The following is a 14,979-nucleotide window of genomic DNA, read 5'->3' on the forward strand; positions in this document are numbered from 1 at the left end:
GACCATCAGTGAAATTTTTAACACTTCGGCATACTTTGCTCACTTTGCACTCTCCAAGCTACGAACAGATAAGCCCAATTCTTCTCTCATTTATAGTGATCTAAGCTTGAAGTTCATGAGTTTGACACATTTACACACTGTAACACTACTCTCCTTATGGGAGTGTATGTGTATGCATACACACCCACACAGATGGCTCAAGAGATGCAACAACTGAAACAGGAACACTGTAAGGTTTTAGAGGTGCAGCTGGCTATGCAATTTAGGACCAAAGCATACACTCGAAGACTAAGGTGGTAAGAGGAAATTCAGCTTTGGTCTTTCCTGACTTGAGTCCACTGCACTGCATCTTAAACATGCAGCAACACTTGAAGTCTGTTAACTTAATAAATAGTAAGAAATAATTCTGAAGACTTTAAAACATGCCATCAACTACAGATGTTACCCTCCTATCAGCAAGCCAAGGATTCCTGATGATGATATATAGATAACTTCAGCTGAAAGTTAGGTCATGAAGCATCTAACTCATTTATGTCTGTGTCCAAAATTGAATGTGAACAAACTCTTCCTCTAAGAGCTTATAAACGGAGAATGATGAATAGCATACAAAGATCAGGGAAGAGAAACTATTTGGTCAGAAGAAACAGAATGTATATCGTACACAATGTAAAATGCCATCTGACTTGCACTAGCTTTTCCACATGCAATAGCTAGTTGGCCAATTCCTTACAGCAATTTTTCATCACAGAAGCAGATCATGAGGAAAGACATAAATATTTCAACAAGTTTCTAAGCAACTGAGAAACAGTGCTTTGCAAGGGATATATTAAGTCAATGTTTAATCCTAGTCTTTACTCGAAAATAAGGTGAAGGGGTTTTTTATTTATTTTTCCCCAAAACCATCTTGATGTGAACAACACTAATACTTTTCACCAGCTGAGGTAAACACTACCAATTGTCCTCGTCCTACAAATACTTTACAGCGTACCAACTAAATTGAGGAGAAAGGGGGTTGTCTTCACATGAATTCCCCTGTGGGGAAGGAGAATCTGCCATTCCTTAAAAGGTGCTAGTAACTTACCCCAAACATCTGCCGAAGGTCAGGATCTCGAAAGCGGAAGGGAATGTTAGACACATGAAGTCGTTTTGGAGTGGATTTGCTCTCGGTATTCTCACTGCTCTGTGTCTGTGATTGCTGTCCATCTGTCTGCGCCCCTCCTTCTGTCTGCTGAAATCAGAAAGAAGTACGTGCGTGAATAGAAACCACACAAATTCCTTTCCTTTCACATGCTTTGTTTATCTCTTTTTAGGTATTAGTATTACACTTGCAATTGCGGTATTTGAGCACTTCACAATTAGTTTGATAACGGCAGTAATGCTTAACAATTGATGTGTTTTTCTTCCCCTCCCTTTCCATGAGTAAATAGCAATGAGACCTCAGTCTCCCTCCCCTCAGATCACTTTTCAGCTTAGTATATTTGCCTTTGGTTTTCTTAAATTGCTTCTCTCTTTTCCCCTGTTCTTCCTCCCTTCAGCTGCCACCATATGAAAGCTCTAATGAAGAGGCGGATCTTTCATATCCTGAAGCTGAGAGGTAGTACCACCACTTTAATCTCATGTGGCAGGATGTTCATGCAATCATCAAAACCCCACAGCTGAAGTGGCAGCTCTTCACTGGGCCAATACCAGAAATGCATCCCCAGGCAAAACAGCATCTGCTCTGTCAAGCTCCCTTCAGAGAAACATTACCCCAAAAGAAGATCTATAATTAAATGGTAAAATCCATATATGAACAGCTTATGCATATCTTTGATTAACTTTTCTCATACATCTAGAAGTTGGCCCAGGGATAGGAAGCAGTCATTATCACTGCAAGATTTATAAAAACTCCAAGTGCTACTTTCTGCTACCGATTTCCACAGCTAAAACAAAGGAATTCGTTCCCAGCATTCCCCAGCACTGACTGGTACAGTGAAGCCAGGGGTACCTGAGCACAGAGAAGGCAGGACAGCAAGAAGGGAGGGGAGTAAGGGAGACCAGCGTGCCAGAGGAGAGACCTAATGCCCTCACAGAGATAATGGGCAGGGAAGAGGAAAGAGAGAACTTCAGCCACTTGTGTTGGGCTTGGACTAAGAAGTGATAAAATGTGAGCACAGCACTAGATATAGAGGCAAGGTCTCTTTGCAAAATGGCTTGATAAGAAAATGGTACTGTTTGCACTTGAGTCAAATGACCTCAAAATCTCAGAGCTACAGAACAAAGCGGACTACAGTTTGGTTTTCATGCTTTGTCACTTTCCAAGGCGAGCACTGACAGACCAAGGTATTCAAAAATCACCCACCCATTCCGTCCATCTCCTGCTGCCTTCTCATCCTCCTAGGACTCATGATTTGACCACCTATGTGATGCATTTTTAAGCATCATTTCATTTCTTTAGATGCCAATCTAATTTCTTCCTTAACGCATCAAGTGAAAAGAAGTCCTATGAGAAGGCAAGGACAGCATAACTGTTAGAGTCAGCTGTTTTTAAGCACCCTCAAGAACACACGCAGGCCTTAAAACTAAAGATTTAAAGAGTGGAGGGTGGGATTTCTTTATTGCTTCAGGGCCTTCCCCTCAGTTTAAATACACAATTTGTGTACCAAAGAGGAAAGAAATCTCAGGAGAGATGCCCACACTGACTTCCCAACCCCTGACTGGACCTGCTAGTCTGCTCTGCACATCATTCAATATAAAACACTTCATGAATATTTGGAAAGAAACCTTCTCTCCACAGATGAGCTAAACTGGCAGGAGAGCTTCCGCTGGCCAGAAATGTCTCTTACAGACATGACCTTGAACATATTTATTGGTTATAAAGCACTAACAAGAGCAAGCAGACAGTGAGCACTGGGACCTTGACATGCTGAGCAAAGCAGTGGCAGCTTTCCATTTTATTTTAGTAGGGCTGCGCAGGCAGCACAAAATACATTTGATACGTTAATATAAATTAAGCTGTGATCAGAAGAATGGAGATACTGCCCTGCAAGTATGTCTACTCTCCAGAGCCATGAAAGTCTCAGGAGAAGCCTAGCAGGATGAAGCATTTTTATTTGACCAAGACTCATCCAGCCTCCAAACATCAAATTTTCAGAACAACCTCTGAAACTTTAATTTGATCGTATCTAAAAAGATGCTTCCCCTCCCTAAGTACCTTCTCTTCTTCTATCCTCACCCCTGTGACAAAATCCATCTCCAAACACACAGAGAGTGCACCCTAAGGGAAGAATCGATGCAGCTGGCTTATGATTAAATCACACTATGTTATTTGGCAGTTTTATTTTTGACTCCATCAGAGTTCTTTGCTCCTCGGGACAAATCCGTCCAAGAAGGACAAAACACATGGGTAGCCATCCATGACCACCACACACAACACCTGCAAGTGAGCGCTCCAAAATAACTCCCACAAATCAGCAACAGTCCTGCTAAAAGTGATCTCTACAATCCATTTTGGAGCCCTGCTACTGCATCTTGCCAAATTCTGATTTTCCAATGGGCAAACACCCATGCACACAGGTGTATCCTCACACACACTAGTGAATCTTCTGCAGTGTCAGTGAGGAAAGGCACAGATTCTGAACAGTGACAACAAAAATGTTTTAGCCTTTAATTCAAATACAGGTTGCACAGGACTGGACCTGCCACTTCAACATGGGAGGAAGCCAGGATGTCATGTATACTCCTCTCCCACCCATTTGTTTGCAGGCAGAGGGCAGAACTCCTTCCTCACCAAGGGTGCAATATATCATGTACAGTGGCCGGCTCAAAATCACTCACAGCTGTTCCCGCATATGGCAGAGTGCTGCCACCACAGAGGTCATTTCACAGCACGTATGATGTGTACAATAAGACAAAGGCTTCAAAGAGGAGAAACAATAGAAGGAACAGGAGATCTTGATCCACTCTTACCTTTTTGACTACACTAAGAGTTCCCAAATGCTTTTCAGGCTTTCTCAAAGCCTCATTTTTCAGCAGTAGTTTAACATTAAATACCTTCTCTCTCTGGATGCTGTAGCTCCTCATTTCTATCATCTATGGCCCTAAGGTAAGATTTGAACTTTCAGCCACTAAAACATTATTTCAATACATTTGTCTACTGTCACACATTCAGCTACAACATAAATGAAAGAAACAGTCTCCTCAGATCTTGCTTTTTTTTTTCCTTTTGTAGTTATTCCTCGTCTTGATTCATTAGGAAGGAGATGAAAGGAAGGGCCTGGAGCCTGTTCTCAGGCAGCACATAATGGAGACTGGCAACAGCACTACTCTCACCAAGCCAGATGATAAAAGCTTGCATTTCACCAAGCACCCACTCTCTGTCCTGACTCTTTTTCCACACTGAGTTTCAGCTCCTTCCTTCTGGCCTCACATCAATACTTTACAGCAAAGGACCTGCCCTCTCTCTTCACTACGAACAGTGATTCAGCTCGGAAAAGAGCTAATACACGTTCCCTAGTCTCAATGTCTGTCATCAGGCAAACATAGAGACATGCTGCAGCAAAGACTGCATTTAGAAACAGTACTGGATCCACCTTACCTCCTCAGCATAGCCTGTGTAACATATACTTAAGCAGGTGATAATGTCATTCATGCCTGCACACACAAGCTTTGAGCTCTGCTCAAGGTCACTAATAAATGCATCAGAGCTCAGGACACGCACAATACATGCTTCACTTTTAACTACTTGCTGTCTGTGCCCTCGCGTCAGCTCCTCCCTTACACCCACCAGCAGTAAGGAAACTCTAAGCAAGACGAGGTAGTTGCAAACAGAAGCATGGATGTTTACATGTGCATGTACACATGTAAAAGGGGAGACGGACACCTGGCAACACAAAGGTGTTCTGTAAGGTTTGGGGGCAGCTCTAGAACCATCTTCCCACCTCTCACCTAGATTATTCTGTCCTAAAGCAGCTGGTGAACAAGCAGTTGTTGAGGATTTCTCCTCAGTGGGAGGAAGGCAGGGGCTTCAGTCCCACAGGAGCTCCAAGCAGATCTCCATCTGTGTGGTCAGACAGAGGGCTACCTCCCCAACCGGCAGACAACCACCAATGTGACAAGCCAGCACAGAGACTATTAATACCCAGTGCATTCTGTTTCCATTTCCCACTTGATTCTAGAACTGGAACCGCTTCAGGTCCAAGTTATAGAAAAACAAAAAACAACCCCCTGTCCTTTCCCCCAGGAAGCAGACGGTCCAAAATGTTGTGAGTCATAATAAGGAGGTTAAGAGCCATAAATCACTGCAAAGAAAATATTTACAAAATACAATCTGTAACTAATAACTATATTTAAAAGAGGACTTGGGTGGCTTACAAAATCTGGGAGAAAGCCTGTGCTCTCTTCACAACTCTTTGACCAGTCTTGGATGAAAAAAAAAAAATAGATCTTGTTTGGATCAAGAGCCTGAGGAACTGTGTGGAGACAAAGACTGAAAGCTATGACTGGCAGAAGGCAATCTTCCCACCACATAGGAGAGTGCAGACAATGTGGGAAGATCTCTGCAACTTCTAGTGAAGAACCGATGTCAAAACAATCAGTCATCCACCAATGAACAGATACCCACTGAGGAGGTTTGGTGGGGAAACAAGTGAAGAATTAGGCACTAGACAGAAAGTCTGCCTTCTGTCCCACCACACTCTATCAGAGTAGGACTGAGGTCCTACACATGCAAAGGCAAAGGGCATGGGAACTTCTGCTGCTTAAACAACACCTGTTTAGCAGACAGAAGACTGCAGGGCTAATAATCACCTTTCAACAACAGTAAATATAATTTTAGCATTGTATCCACGTACTTGGTTTTTCAGAGATGCCAGCAGTGTTATATTGAGAAAAAAAAAAACAACAGGGCTACGCTACAAGTACAATTAACAACATGAAGTACTTTGTATACCAAAAAGCAGACAAAAAAAATTGCTAAGGACATATCAAGTAACTTCTGCTAGGCTTAACTATTTTTGATACAGTCAGATTAATTCAGGGCATATTTTCTTCTGTTACCTGTTTGCAGACATAATGAAGCTTAAGTAATTTTGTTCACTTTCCTCATTAAATAAAGATATTCCCCACCTGAAGTCAGAACACAAACCTAGCACAGGAAAGCAGAGAGGAAGTTTTGCTACCTACTCTGCACAATGAAGGCATCTCTGATGTGTCAGAAAACATCTTCTATGTAGTGATGTTTAAGACTACTGTTTTTTCTGAACAGTGTTTTTAATAAGATTCTTTGTTTGCTTTTTTCCCTTTCAATGAAGTGGTGAAATGAAGCCCTCTGAAAGTCCTGCTCTGCTGGTTACAATGTCAAACCCTTTACGAGCAGTTCCAGCCTATTCCTCACAAAACAGGGATGCCCTAACAAGGTGAAGGAGGCAGCAAGACTTCCTGAGCTAGTGGTCACCCCTGGACTGCTCCACTGACAGCGGCAGAACAAGAGTCACACAGTGGCTGACTAAGATCCACCCAGATCACTGCTGTCTTTCTGACAGTGACCAAATCTGGGGCATCAGTAGAAGGATGTAAGAACAGGGCAAACACTCAGTCATTTTTCTCCAGTATAGCCTCTGAGCCAATTGATATCTCAGCTTCCAAACCATGCTATGGACAAGAGCTCCAATGCTAAATTCTTAATTATATGGCAAAAAAAGGAAACAAACCCCTGCTTTTTTGCATGGAGGAAATAATCAGGTGCCATGTATGCATCCTAGTAAGTGAAAATGGTGAAGTTTCCTATTTTATTTCCCATACCATTCAATATTCTATGTACTTGTCACAAGCCTTCATTTCCCTCAACTCTTTTCATGATTATTTCATTTCTTCTCATAAAGAACGTGCTAAATTCCTTTCATCATCATTATCCTTCCCTGTTCTACTTCTAGATCTGCTATAACCTTTGAGAGATATGCAGAAGTACCGCAGCTGTAGACTCTAACATAATGATATTTGCTGATTTATTTCCTATTTCTCTTTCAAAAACATTTTTAAATCTGCCTCACTAGACAACAGTCTACAAGCGCTGACAATAATCTGCCTCGTACTCAATAAAATAATCTGCCTCATACTCAAAGCAAATTCCTGATGTTAAACATCAGAGTTTGCTACCTCAAGACAGCACTTTCCAAGCTGAGGTGGTTAAACAACCAGCAGCTAGCTACTTACTTGAAGCTAGTTCTTCTCTGTTCTTGCACAGCAGTATCAAAAGATAAGTAAGGATATTCATTTAACGTATTCTTCACCTGAAATACCTCACATGAGCAATTGCTTTAATTACTAAAGTGATGAAAAGTAATTACAGAGAAAAATTCTGCAATCTCAGACTAGGCAAGAAATACTCAAGGGAAAGTCATCATTATAACATCATGCATCCACGTGTTACAAAAGTCAGTTAAGGAATCCTTGGTGCTGTTGGCTCCTTTCTTTTCAAACCCTTGCCAGATGTACAGAGCACAGCCAGATGACCAAGCAGCTTTGCTGTCTCGCTTCTGAATGCAATACACAGGGGTTCCCCACCACAGGTGTGTCTCCTTTAAGAAATCAGAAAGTCAATATCCCTTTACAGTACAGCAGATGACTTGAATATGTTTCAGTATGGCACATCAAGAAGCTGAGAGACACGATGTGCTGTAATTAAATAATGTTTTATATTGGTTCACGATAACATAACACAAAGGCAACAGCACCTGCCATTTTCATGCAAAGTAATTTACATAAACTTATTCCTCTACTTCTGCATCTCCAGCTGCATTCCATAATTTATACAGACACAAAAATTCTTCCCTCTGACATTAACAAGAGAAACGAGTTGAATAATCAGCTCACAGTATTAAGTGCATTGCATTTACTATCAAGCAAGCTTTTTTAGTTCAGTGGATGATTAATCTTTCCTCCACGGGTGGAGTACCAGGAGATGCAGAAACCTGACAATTGCTCTCAGCTTCTAGCCATGCACTCCATACGCTTACCTTGCAACCACAGCATTTGCTGGATCCCTTCAAGAGCTGCTCTAATTCATTAACCCAGCAAAAGAATTGGACAGCTTTCTGCCAGGTCAGTGAATTAAAGTGGCTCACGTAAGGAATGCCAGAGCCAGTAAACAGGAGTGGGAGTTTGTGCTTGGAGCCAGATCTCTCCTTTCTGACAGCAGTGAATCTTTAGATCAGCTCAGCTGCCAGAGGTACTGCAGCCTAATTAGCATCTCCGCTATCTGTGCTGGGTGCCTCCATTAGGGGTAAGCGCACTAATGTGAACCAAGAAGGGGGAAGGGGAAAGACCAGGCAGCCCAGCACCAGACATGAAATGCAGAGCATCAATGGTCTAAGAGACAGGCTGCAACAGGGAGACCAAGTAGGCCAAATATGGTCTGGTACCTCAGTTTATTTTTAATCCGAGTCTTTCAGCTGTGCTTTGGGACAGCATCAAGAGAAAGGACAGATGCTTGAAGATGAAGACTGGGAGACCCACATGCCAGGCAAGAAACAAAGCCCCACAGATGAGGCTTGATCCTAAAATAAAAGAAGATTCAAAAATATTATGCTGTTTGTATTACACCACCTATCCTGCCAATTTCTCTTCCATGACCCTGCTTCTGAGATCTTTGGATGCTTTCCACTACACTCAGACCTGCAGTACCAAGCTCATCCTTAGCTGATGACACCAGTCATTCCCCTTTGCTCAGGGCTTTTAGACTTTGTAGGAAGGCATGGACTTGACTCTCTAAGTTCATTGCTGAAGTTTGACCTCAGGTTTCCAGACCACTGTCTATTATCTCGGACACCATTGCTAATCTCAAATTATTCAATCTGACATGCCTGCCAGAATCTGCCAAGTTTCTATGAAAAGCTGTTCCCACCCAGCATATTAAGGACCCCGTTACAGACCCCACTACATTGCTGTGTAACATCTTACCAACCAGGTGAAACTCCCCTTCCCACGAAGGGCCTTCAAGCCACCCTATATTCTCTGTTACTTTTCCAATTATCCTAAAAAGCTACCAGCCTTAAAGGCAGGAAAGGCCCCACCATCTGATCACACCTTTAGCTATCTTGCTCTGTTCTGCCAATTGCACCAAGCACAGGCCTTGTTCTTAGTAACAAGCAGAAACCTTATCTGTCTGGCCGAAGGAATTTCTGAATCATCCCATGGGAGCACAGGCTTCAAGTCAGCAGCTAAAAAATCCACCAGCTGTTCGATCTCAGGTATCACCTTCACACACATGACAGCAGCTGTGCTTGTCAGTCACGATAGTGGGAGGGAAGGATTGTACATCACCCACGACAACTTTCTGCTGTATTAAAGTTAGCACTAAAGTGGTGAAAGGAAAAGATGCTTTAACACATATCAGTCTAGTCCACATGGACTGAACACAAATGTCAAGTAATAACCATTGTACATGGAAAAGATGCTTGACATTAGCTGTAGATGTTCAAGGTGAAATAACCAGCGCGTTCTGCTGTATTTTAATAGCATGCTTGAGCAACTACTGAGCCTTCTTTCTTCCACTAGTTCCTACAGGATTAATCAGCAGTACCAAGAAGGAGAAAAATTACAAGTAATCACATCCCAAGGCAGCCCACAGAATCAAAATACTTCATACAGAAGGAGTCCTAGACAGAAAGAAAAAGGGACTCAGAAGATCCAGGACCCCATGCATGTGAAAGTCTGGCACGTGAAAGGCCCCTGGCTGAGGCACCTTCCCCCTCCCCCCAGATTTCTTCATGTGCCACCATCTGGGATCCTCTGGGTTTCATCAGTCACAGCCATAGGAGCAGGAGCAGCACACTTGTCTATGCCCTTACGCTTTCCCCACTAACTAGGGTCTGCAAGGCTGACTCTGCACACTACACATGCACATCTTTAAACACATCAAATAGTCAGACCAGACATGCCCACCCGTTTCCAACAGCCAGTAAAGGCATTATGTGTTATTCAGCCTGTTTCTCAGATAAGCCCTGCCAGTCATGCTCCCTCCGCAGCCTCCTGGCAACACCCTGCCTCCCAGCAGTCTCCCAGCAACGCTTCCTCCCCCACAGATGGGCTCCCAGTCCCTCCTCAAAGGCTCGCCAGCCTCCCCTGTGCATGCTGTGGGCTCCTTGGAGCTGGCATTAGTTGATGAAACACAGAGCTTGGCCCTCCAGTACCACGGAGATGGCTCCTAATATGGAAGAAGAGCAGGAGGGTTGGCAAGAACTTACATCCAAGGTCAAGGCTCTCATCGTTTCTGTTAAAAAGAAACACTGTTAAGTTCTGGGCAAGGATGGGAACAGCAAACGTACATGGGAAGAGGCCACTGCCCTGTTTTTTTTTCCCCATTTCCCATTTTCCCATGCAACTGACAGTGCTTGAGATAGCTGTTTGCTGGAGAAGGGCAGCCCAGATCTTACAGGTTAGAATGACACTGGACAATCTGGTACTAAAATGATGACTTGCATTTCTGCACACTGCACCAGCTCTACATTTTATTTCCAGCCTGATCTCTTCTCATTTACATCTGTGTTTGCTGAGTAAGGCACCTGAGGTTCCTTTCAGGCACTATCAATGTGCTTTTCAGGGTTTTTACTCTTTTTCTTCTTTAAGATGCTTAAGTTGCAATTTTCCCAGGATGAACTCAAGATATCTTATCAAAGTCAAAACCAGTGATGTCAACTGTGCAGCCATTGCCCACTGCAGAAGGAGCAGAGGTGCATGCCAGGAGCCATGCACACTCGAGCTGGCACTATGAGTTCTTCCAATCGCTGGCACTGAATTCACTCAGTACTTACAAGAGGGAGGATAATATTCACGAGCCAAACACCCAACTACAAGTAAAACTGAAAGCATTAACAGATTAAATCCGTCCCTGAGCACCAAAGGCTCTCACCATAAGGCTCTTTATTAGGAAGTTAAGTCTTAACAAGTGGCTTAAGCGGTGGATAAAGCTTTTCCTGGGATAATCTGCCAGCATGTTGCCCAGTACCAGTTCCAGGCCATGGGAAGAAGAGAGAAGAAAAAAAAAAGTAAGAAGGTAAAAATCTTTGTTTGGTAAAATGGATGCCCAGTAGTTGAGAGGTCCTCTCCTCTCTTTGCCCCCTGAAGCAGCCTGCCATCTTCAGAAAGTCAAAGAAAAGTTATTTTTCTACTCTGCTAGCTTCTTGAAAACAAAACCATATTGGGATTACACCTACAATGCATGTGCTCACCTTAATCCTTTGTACTGTAAACCTGCCAGAATTTGCCTCCATCACATATGATCCGTTTGCCAATTAACACAAGGTAATTAACACTTTTGTAAAGGACTGTCTTTGGACAATGCCACCATGGTAGAAACATCATGATCCCAAGTACTACCGCTCTTTGCAGACACCTGTTTATGAGAGGAACACGCACAAGGGGAAAGACAGGAACTTGATAATGGAAGGTCAGAAGCCATGTTTTCGAGTCAACCGCTGATTTGCTGCATACTTAAGAAACAGTCAGCAATCTAATCAAGGGCTGCTTTTTCCTGAAGCACCGTGGTACTCTCCTGCTCTGCAACCTTCTGCACTTACTGCAAGAGATCCGTTCTGCGTGCTGGCCGTGTTTGTGCTCTGCTCTCCATGCGGCTGCGTGCTTCCGTAGAGCGTCAGATTGTGCTCGCTGGTCTGGCCTGCATAGTCCTGAGTGTGTGGCACCCCATACTCTGTGGGAATCCCGTTCTGTGGGGGTGGCGGAAATGGGATTGTGGTGAATGGCTGCACCATTGCATCAGGAGTTGCTGCTGGCTCCTGGTTACCCTGAAGAATAGGAAAAGGAGAAAACAGATTTATACTACAGAAAATGGCTCAAAGCATCAGCCTGAGAAATGATACACACACACACACACGTTCACGTTAATATCCCATCTATCACCACCAGAATATTGTGAAAACTTCTAGTATCTTCTCTATCAAAAAGAGCATGCCTTGCCCCTCTGAGCCACGAGACTGTTTTCCTAATCTTTTTTGGGGCAACATTCCAATTACAGGGCTCGCAAATTGCATAGTCCTATAATCCCACACAAGGCTTTACACACAGTAAGACATTATTTTGGAAGGAGGAAGAGGCACTGAAACACTGGAATGGAGAAGGAAACAGACAGAAGAACAAGGTTCTTTAATATGCCAAGTACCACCATATCTGGGACCATCTCCTCCAGCCTGACCCTCACAGCTCTGCTCAGAAGCAAGCGCATTGCGTAGTTCAGAGCACACTCTTCGCTGCTGTGTTACAGTGAGAGAAAAGAAGTACTCATTTTAAAATTCATCTGTGCAGCAGCCCCCTCCTTTGCTCTGACAGCACTGAGTACAGAGCACAGGTGCCCAGGTACCAGTCGCTGGAGTATCCCATTTGCTTTGTGCTGACTGTGCAGAAGACACTGAAGAGCTGTAGGACTGGAGCTGAGAACACAAGCCTGGAGTATTATGCTCACACTCTCCCCAGTCCTGAGCATCATCACCATCACACAAGCTATCAATTACCCACTCCACCCTCAGCTCAGGGTACCCCGCAGAGAACTCTAGGTAGGACAGTGAACTTTTTAGCAGCTTTTAGCACTGTCTTAGATGTAGTTGATACCAACCAGATAATTCAGAAACAGACAAAGATATCCCCAAAGGACAGCAGAAAAACTACCCCACCATACCTACAAACCACCCGAAGCAAACACGAAAGCATGCAGCCCTGCAGCTGCTGCAAGGATCTCACCAACGGGGGAGCAGCCACCCGGGGGGAAGGAGAACAGCCTTGACATTGAAATCCAACCCTGGGAAGCCCAGGCTGCTGCACCACTCCTACTGCTTCCACTGCCACAGCAGAAAAAAAAAATCCATGGAAAAGATTTATGATAGGAGGGCTGTTTGATTTATGTGCGTGTCAACAGACTAATCCTGATTTTAAATTTTGGCTGCTGTTCCAAGCCCTGGGTCCTCCCCCACAAAGCTCAGAGGTGCTTGAGACTATTCTGACACCAGCAGGCTTAAATCAATGGAGTAAAAAAGAAGCCGACCTTATCCTACGGGTAGGAAAGGCAGAGTAGAAATTACCAAGCAGCCTTTCAGCAGACAGCATGCAGGGGCTGACAGACCTCCAGTGCAGCCGGACAAACCTTTCAGTCCCTTTATCAGTCTACCTGCAGCTTTCCCTTCCGGGCAAAGGAAATGATGATAAACACAGTCAGCACTGGGTCATTCAGACACTGCCTGAATCCCAAATTTGCTGTGACATTAGTCTATCTGGTCTACCTTCTCTGGGGGCCACGAAGCCACGCGCTCTTGCAGCCAGGCAGAAGGAGAGGGAAGGGCATTCAATACCACTTAGCAGAGCTGAGCGGCAGCCCTGGCCCACGCCAAACAGTTTCATTAACTCAAGACCAGCCGCTGCAAAGCCTTGCAGCCTGCAGAAACACAAAACTCTGCAGCCTTATCTGAGAGCGAAAAATCCAGGCAAGCATGCCCGCCCCAGCCAGTGCTCAGCTCCTTGCATGTGCTCCCCCAAGCCGCTGCAGCCTGTGTCGCATGCTAGGAGTTCTGCAGAGGTTTTTCCACACACGGAGCACATGTTCTGAAAGCAGGACAGGGTTTTTTTACTCCCCAAAAAGAAGGACAGCTCCACTAGCCCTCACTTCTGCTCACTCCTTTGCCATTCTCAGCGTCAAAGCAGGCCTGACTCCACCTAAACCATCCACATCTGCAGGGTGAGTTTTATAAACGGGAGGGAGGAGAGGCTGAACATGCCTATCGCACTGCAAACCAGGTACCAGCAACCCCATCACTCACCTGCTCAGACTATTTATCTCCTATCACAACAGCTCCACTCTGCCCATGTGCTGCCTCCTTTTCAAGCTCTTTTGCTTACAACATTTAATTATATCCAAATGTCTGTTTGCTTCCACAGAGCCCACGCTGTCTACTCCTTTCTCGTGTATAAATTAGGAGCTACACATGAAACCTTTTTTTTATAAAAAAAATTTCAAAAATTACAGGGGTGACCCCAAGAAAGATGCAGGAGCAGAAACTATTTCCAATTTTCTCAAAACAAGCTAGATTTACAAGCTGGTAGTACCCAGGATAAGAGGAAGAGAATGCTAATTAGCCACAAACAAAACCTATTCTGCCATCCTCTCATCAGTGCAGGGCTGCTCCCCAAAGGACATACTCCAGTGTTTTGTCTAATCTCACTCTTAGACTACTTAAAATGTCAGCCCATAAATCTTATATAATCTTATTTTCAACATTTTTACCCCTCAGTTAATACTGTTCTTTCCAGTTTCAATGCATTTCAACCTTTTAAATATTTTCTCTCTCTTCTTCAATTATCTGCAAATGTTTGAACGATGAAAAATGCCTACTCACTCTTCTGTTGCTTGTGGCATTTTGATAATACATATTTATTTTCAGCTTAATAACACCCCACAAGCCAAAATATCCTGGTAACTATTTATTTACTTCTCTCTGACCTTCCTAAGATTTTCAAATAATGGATTTTTGGTGCAGAATGAAATGTTTAATACCATTGTCATTTTTTCCCCCCCATCACACTAACATGAAAAATCATACCTTTTATTACAGATATATGATTAATTTAATGTCTCAGGTTATCTGTAGTTTTATTACCACTATGCTTGCCCACGGAGCATCTGTATTTCAGATTATTTTTCTCTTGTTGTGATTATGTACATGTTTCCTGATTTGTTGGGTTTTTTTTTTTTTATTTCCTTTGATGCTTCAGAATTACTTTTTTACTGTTTCCACTAGTGTCTACAGAAAAGGACTCCTGACGAGATCTCTGCAGGTTTCAGAGCATACTGACATCCTCCAAACCCAGAGGAGATTCTTCCCATTCTATTATTCTACTAAATTTCAACATTTACACAACACTTCATATTTTCAAGAACTAACACACCAAAAAAAAAAATTCCCATTTATCCTCAAACACAGAACCCGAACTCCTTTCCCT

The 14,979-nt window shown here is 43.5% G+C and overlaps 1 protein-coding gene across 2 annotated transcripts in view; it reads right to left on the reverse strand.

Annotated features, from left to right (window-relative positions):
- RBFOX2 (RNA binding protein, fox-1 homolog (C. elegans) 2) overlaps positions 1-11,779 on the reverse strand; it is a 56,473-nt gene extending 44,694 nt beyond the window's left edge. The window contains exons 1-2 of one of the 2 annotated variants that reach the window (XM_010143300.1): positions 11,556-11,779; positions 1,082-1,228 (exon numbers count right to left, since the gene is read on the reverse strand). In XM_010143300.1, the coding sequence (XP_010141602.1) occupies positions 1,082-1,228; positions 11,556-11,747 (339 nt within the window). In that variant the 5' untranslated portion in view covers positions 11,748-11,779. The remainder of the gene's footprint in view (positions 1-1,081; positions 1,229-11,555) is intronic. The other variant, XM_010143302.1, reaches the window with a different exon arrangement.
- Positions 11,780-14,979: the final 3,200 nt, after the last annotated feature.

Source organism: Buceros rhinoceros, unplaced genomic scaffold, assembly GCF_000710305.1.
Source record: "Buceros rhinoceros silvestris isolate BGI_N320 unplaced genomic scaffold, ASM71030v1 scaffold11949, whole genome shotgun sequence".
Classification (NCBI taxonomy): Eukaryota; Metazoa; Chordata; class Aves; order Bucerotiformes; family Bucerotidae; genus Buceros; species Buceros rhinoceros.